At 44.1% G+C, this 6,826-nt stretch overlaps 1 protein-coding gene across 4 annotated transcripts in view; it reads left to right on the top strand.

Annotated features, from left to right (window-relative positions):
• Nucleotides 1–5,929, top strand: part of erlin2 (ER lipid raft associated 2) — a 21,107-nt gene extending 15,178 nt beyond the window's left edge. For 2 of the 4 annotated variants that reach the window (XM_058374733.1, XM_058374734.1), the window contains exons 9-12: nt 18–109; nt 207–296; nt 2,353–2,432; nt 5,661–5,928. In XM_058374733.1, coding sequence (XP_058230716.1) covers nt 18–109; nt 207–296; nt 2,353–2,432; nt 5,661–5,822 — 424 coding nt within the window. In that variant the 3' untranslated portion in view covers nt 5,823–5,928. Of the gene's footprint in view, nt 1–17; nt 110–206; nt 297–2,352; nt 2,433–3,381; nt 5,553–5,660 lie in introns of all 4 variants that reach the window. The other 2 variants (XR_009203121.1, XM_058374735.1) reach the window with 2 other exon arrangements.
• The last annotated feature ends 897 nt before the right edge of the window (nt 5,930–6,826 follow it).

Below are 6,826 nucleotides of genomic sequence, written 5' to 3' on the forward strand. Positions count from 1 at the left end.
GTGTGTGTGTGACTCAGGGAAACGGAGCGAACCAAACTGCTGATTGCGGCTCAGACGCAGAAGGTGGTGGAGAAGGAGGCGGAGACTGAGAGGAAACGAGCCGTGATTGGTGAGCAGCACTGTCACTCAGAGAGAGGAGGTTATTCATTACTAGTTCATGCTTAGTGTGTGTGTGTGTGTGTGTGTGTGTGTGTGTACACGTTTAGAGGCTGAAAAGATCGCCCAAGTGGCCGAGATCAAATTCGGACAGAAGGTGATGGAGAAAGAGACGGAGAAGAAGATCTCTGAAATCGAGGGTACGTAACGATGCGTAACAATGGCGTAAAAAAACACACCCTCTGTGTGATGCTGTTGCTAGGAAACTCATCAACAACACACCTGCTGGGAGTTACTGTAGAAACGAGCGCATTAATGTAATACATTCCGACCAATCAGGACGGAGAATTCGCTCCAGTGTGCTATAAAAGGAAGAGGAATGCGGAATAACATTTATAACACCTTTATAAGACAGTAATAATATACCTTACATTATAATGAGCCATTGCTATAGAAACCAGCGCATTAATATAAACAAATTCTGACCAATCAGGTTGGAGATTTCACGTCAACATGATATAAAAAGGAAGAGGAATTCCTTTACGGCTTTGTAACAGGGGACCCAAGCAGGAATAGTTCTGGAGTACAAGGCTGGTAATAAACAGCAGAGTAAGCTTATTACTGGTATTACACAAGGCAGTACTCCAGAACTATTCCTGCTTTATTCCCGTGTTACGAAGCCGCTGTGAGGACAAAGCATTCCCCAAAATACCAAAACTCACCATGAGAGGTTATTCCCAGAGTTCCTGAAATTAACCAATCTGGGAAAAGAATGGAAAAGAGGATATTTTGTGTTCCTGTTTATAAATAAATAAACACTGGGATATTAATAAACAACAAGATTGTTATTATGTACAAGGCTTGTTTGTGTACCCTCCTCTCTCTCTCTCTCTCTCTCTCTCTCTTTCTCTCTCTCCCTCCCTCCCTCCCTCCCTCCCTCTCTGGGGATGGATTAACTGGAATGTTTTGAAATATATTTGACATAGATGTTGGAATTTTTTTTACATTCAGTTAGGAAGTGCAGCTCTATGTCCACTGTGTTGCTGTTACACTGTGTAAACACTCTGCTCTGTAGGGAGCCATGATTTCTTATAGCACTGTCTCACTCCACGCTCCTGATGGAAGAATTGTGTTCTTTTGTTGCCGATTTTAATTCCACACTTATTGTTTGTGTACATGGATTCGATAATAACATAGGTTTTACCCCCACACCACTTTCAAGAATTTTATAGAATAAGCCTTTGTGCCAAATAGAATCAAAAGCTTTTTGGAAATCTATGAAACATGCAAATATTTTGTTTTTGTTTTGGTTAACATGTAGGTCAATCAGGGTGTATAGGGTGTAAATATGATCTTTCACCTTCTGTGTCTCTCTCTCTCTCTCTCTCTCTCTCTCTCTCTCTCTCTCTCTCTCTCTCTCTATCCTGCCCTTTTCCCCCTCTCTGTCTGTCTCTGTCTCTGTCTCTGTCTCTGTCTCTCTCTCTCTCTCTGTCTCTCTCTCTCTCTCTCTCTCTCTCTCTCTCTCTCTCTCTCTCTCTCTCTCCCTCTCTCTCTCCCTCCCCTTTTCCCCCTCTCTGTCTCTCTCTGTCTCTTTGTCTCTGTCTGTCTCTCTCTCTCTCTCTCTCTCTCCCTCTCCCTCCCCTTTTCCTCTCTCTGTCTGTTTCTCGCTCTCTCTGAGTGTTTTCCTTGGACCCGTGGTGCTGTCTGTGGGAGCTGAGTGACCTGACACTGCACAATGTTGCACGCTCTGGCTTCTGGCTTCTGGGGAATTCTGCTTTTCCAAAAACACAGGTCAAAAATTAATTAGAGGAGGAAAAGAAAGAGCTGCTCAGTCAAGCTTCATCACTGCCATCCTCCTCCTCCTCCTCCTCCAGGAATTTCCACTCACATCAGTGTCTGATAGGAGCAGACATCTGGACACTGGGCACTGGACACTGGGCACAATCAGACGTTTATTATATTTTACTTTCACTTTTGATTTATTTTATTTTTCTGTGTTTTGTGCCTGACATTTAGCGAGCTGACGTTATAAAACTGATCCAGTTTCAGTTTCTGAATCAGAATGTGTATTTATAAAATGTAATAATAGTGTTTTTCACAGTTCAGCTTTTCATTAACAATCCTATGGAGTGACCAAATGCTGGGGGCGGAGCCTAACAGTGAAGCTCTACAAGCATGTTCTGAAAATTTCACTCGTGTATTCTCTCTCTCTCTCTCTCTCTCTCTCTCTCTCTCTCTCTCTCTCTCTCTCTGTAGACAGCGCGTTCGTCGCTCGTCAGAAAGCTAAAGCAGATGCTGAGTTCTACACGGCCCAGAGAGCAGCTGAAGCCAATAAGGTGAAAGAACGGTCATGAGTTCCCTGAAGAACACATAATAAATCAACCTCCACTTCTCCTCACGTTTCGTCTCTCTTTCACATCTGTCCCTCACTCCGGGTTCCTCTCTCACGCTCTGTTCCTCTCTCTTTCTCACCTCCTGTAGCGGGTCCCGACCCTCATTAAAGTTTAAATGATGTCAATTATTTCTTCAATCTAATGCGGTTTAGTTTAAACAACAAAAAAACAAGAAAGGTAAAAAACGACTTCCTGATTTAGTTTTAACTACTGACAGCGGTGATTAGTTATCCTAAGTAACTTCACCCAATCAGAACGCTCCTTGGCTGTGATATCATCGAGATGGGCTCTCAGGGGAAAGCCCTCCCTCTGCTCTGGGCCATCTACATGTGAGATTGGCTAGTGGCACTGTGATTGACAGCAGAGAGAGAGAGAGAGAGGAAGCCCCTCCCACCCTGACAGCAGGGGTAACTCTTCTCTCTTGGTCTCCTGGTGCTAAAGCGATCATGTCTTTAAAATTAGGATGGCTTGGAATCGACTGTCGAGTGTTATTAAGAGTTCAAGAGACAATTTACAGTTGTCATGGTGATAAACTGAGTGAAAAAAACAGTTATAAAAAGATTTTCTCCCTCTTTCATGGTCAATTATATTCAGTTTTTGTCTTTCTCTCTCTCCCTCTTTCTCTCCATGTATTTATCTCCCATTCTCTCTCTCAATCTTTCTCTCTCTCTCTTTCTTTATCCCTCTCTCTCGATCTTTCTCTTTCTTTATCTCTCTCTCTCTCTTGATATTTGTCTTTATCTTTCTTAATCTCCTGTTCTCTCTCTCTCTCTCCCCCTCTTTCTCTTAATCTCTCTCAATCCCGCGCTTAATCTCTCTCGATCCCACTCTTAATCTCTCCTTCTCTTACTTTATCTCTCTCGATCTTTCTCTTTTTCAAATTCAAATTCAGATGAGCTTTATTGGCATGACTGTTATAGGACAATGTTGCCAAAGCATTGACAATTCTACATTCAGTTCATTTTTATATCACATTTAAAGTGGAAAGTACGGAGAAAAAAATAATAATAATGAAAATGATTCCGGGGCAGGATGATTCCTGAAGGGTTGTGGCCAGTTCATTGATGAAAATATTGAATAGTGTTGGGCTCAGGCTGCAGCCCTGACCAACTCCTCTGGTCTGATAGAAATACTCAGTTCTGTGGTCAGTGATTTTAACACAGCACTTGTTCTGGTCATACATGTCCTTTATGATGTCATATGTCTTTCCTCCTATTCAGCTCTGAATCAGCCTTATGAAGAGCCTGGTGTACCAAACTGAATCAAAATCAATGAAGCAGCTACCATATATTTAGTCTCTTTTTGTTTGGTGGACATGTTTTTGGATGAGTTTAGGGAGGGTGTAAATGTGGTCAGTAGTTCTCTGTTTGGCCAGAAGTCCAATTTGACAAGGGTGTAGTGTCTTGTGTTCTTGAAGGTAGTTCACTAATCTGCTGTTTATAATGCAGAATAATTTCCCGAGGTTGTTGCCCACTGCAATGCCCCTGTAATTATTTGGGTCGTATTGGTCACCTTGTTTAAAAATTGGAGTGATATGATTTTCCTTCCATTTTTTGGGGAAGTGTCCTGATTTTAATAGTAAATTGAATAATCTGAGAATAGCATTTCTCAGTTTAGGGCAACTATGTTTTAGCATTTTGTTGTATATACCGTCTGGGCCACAAGACTTTTTATTCTTAAGTGATTTAATCTTTTCTGTTAATTCATTTAGTAATACTGGGGAGTCCAAATGGTTTAATTGATCCTTTACTGTATGTTCCAGGTTGTGGAGATGGGAGGTCAGTTGTATTTGGATGGGATTTGGTTCATGTTCAGTATAGAGGTGTCCAAAATGTTTAGTCCAGATGTTTGGGTCACGAACGGGAATATGTTGATCTTTTTTGGGGGAGATTAAACTGTCCCACAATTCCCAGAATGTGGTGGTGTTGACCGTTTCCTCGATCTTGTTGAGCTTTGCTGTCATGTGCTCGGCTCTTTTCCTCTGTAGTAGGTTTAGTAGGTCTGTTGTGGTATAGATGGCACACAGGTAAATATCCTCATGTGAACAAATTATTTCCTTCTTAAGTTTCATCCAAATGTGTCCTCCCTTTTTTTACTACTGAAATATACTGCCAAAGTTCATCTTTAAACCAAACCATAATTCCTCCTGAATCCCTGCCATTTTTGACAAGAGGATTTTTTTATGGATGGAGTATGTAATTCTCGAAAGTTTAAAGGAGTATAGATTTTAATATCTAACTGATTCCGTGTCTCCAGTAGTATAATTATATCCGAGTTATTTACAATATTTATAAAGTCAGGGTGAGTGCTCTTTTCTCCAAATGAAGAAGAGAATATTCCCTGGATGTTGTAGCTTGTAATTTTTAGCGATGACATTGTGACTAACTCAATTTATCAGAGAAATGAATGTATGATCTTATGTCCCAGTTGTGTTACAAGATATACCATATAAAATTGGCTAAATATGTAAATAAACAAACAAACAATAAATAAATAATCAACATAAGTAGATTGCAAAAGAGTAAGAGGTGAAAGTAACCACATAAATTAGCTAAACTTATGAACCAGAAGATTATCTCACATAAATTGAAGCATGTTTTTTATCTGGCTGAGGTCACTGGGTTCTGATCTACCTCTACTGGTCACTGCAGCAGAGTAGCTGACTGTTGGGTGGGTGTCTGTCTCTCTCATCACTGTCTGGTTGGGTCTGCTGGGGGCTTCTCATGGTGACGTCCTTGATTGTTGAAGCCGCATGCCGTCCCGATGAATGTGGAGATGATCATACAGGTGCTCGTGGGTGATCCGCTGATGGTTTGCTGTATGCACATTTAATGGTGCACAGGTCCTAATGATCTCTGAGTTTACTGCATTAATGATGGATTGAGGGATGTTTCTGTGGGGCAGAAGTGTGGAGATGACTCTGGTGCTGGGGTAAATCCTGGTAGCCATTTTTACTACGTTAATTAGAGATTTAGCTACATCCACATTTCTGGTGTTGAGGGAATTTGTTCCTGTGTGCAGGATGATGTGTGAAGGCGTGTCCAGTACACCCTCTCTCAGCAGGTTCATAGCAGTGTCTTTCTTTATCTTTATCTCTCTCTTTATCTCCTGTTCTCTCTCTCACTCTCTGTCTTGGCCTCCTCTCTCTCTCTCTCTCTCTCTCTCTCTCAGATGAAGCTGACTCCGGAGTATCTGCAGATAATGAAGTATAAAGCGATAGCAGCTAACAGTAAGATCTACTTCGGCAGTGAGATCCCACGCATGTTCCTTGACTCCAGAAGCTCATCCAAACCCACCGAGCTTCTCACTGAGGACGTCCTGACCACAGACTGACTGTGCAGAGACGCAGAGAAAGACGAATAGATGCTCCTCTCTCCCTCCCTCTCTCCCTCCCTCTCTCCCTCCCCCTCCCTCTCCCTCCCTCTCCCTCCCTCTCCCTCCCTCTCCCTCTCTCTCCCTCTCTCCCTCCCTCTCCCTCCCTCTCCCTCCCTCTCCCTCTCTCTCCCTCTCTCCCTCTCTCCCTCTCTCCCTCCCTCTCTCTCCCTCCCTCTCTCCCCCTCCCTCCCTCTCTCTCCCTCCCTCTCTCCCCTCTCTCTCCCCCTCTCTCCCTCTCTCTCCCTCTCTCTCTCCCTCTCTCTCCCTCCCTCTCCCTCTCTCTCCCTCCCTCTCTCCCTCTCTCCCTCCCTCCCTCCCTCTCCCTCTCTCTCCCTCCCTCCCTCTCCCTCTCTCTCTCCCTCTCTCCCTCCCTCCCTCTCCCTCCTCTCCCTCCCTCCCTCTCCCTCCCTCTCCCTCCTCTCCCTCCCTCTCTCCCTCTCTCTCTCTCCCTCCCTCTCCCTCTCCCTCCCTCCCTCCCTCCCTCCCTCTCCCTCCCTCTCTCTCCCTCCCTCTCCCTCTCCCTCCCTCTCCCTCCCTCTCCCTCCCTCTCTCTCTCTCTCTCTCTCTCTCTCTATCCCTCTCTCCCTCTCTCTCTCCCTCTCTCCCTCTCTCCCTCTCCCTCTCTCTCTCTCTCTCTCTCTCTCTCTCTCCTGTGTCTTGGTGGCCGTGTTTCTCCCAGAACACACACTGTGGTTAAAGCAAGCTCAGATGATGTCTAAACAACAACGACGCCTCAAACCGGACAGAAGGATGTGTGTACATGTGAAGGAAAAAGTGCACTGATTTTCTGTAAATACTTCAGACTTCTCCAGACACCAAGATGAAGGGGTTTGTTTGTTTGTTTGTTTTTGTTAACTCCACGGTATCCACTTCTTCATCACAGACACTTCTTCATCACGTGTTCCAGCACCGAAGGATCCTGTTGATCCTGTTTATCCTCCAAACACACAGCAGAAGCCTGA

Source organism: Hemibagrus wyckioides, linkage group LG22, assembly GCF_019097595.1.
Source record: "Hemibagrus wyckioides isolate EC202008001 linkage group LG22, SWU_Hwy_1.0, whole genome shotgun sequence".
NCBI lineage: Eukaryota > Metazoa > Chordata > Actinopteri > Siluriformes > Bagridae > Hemibagrus > Hemibagrus wyckioides.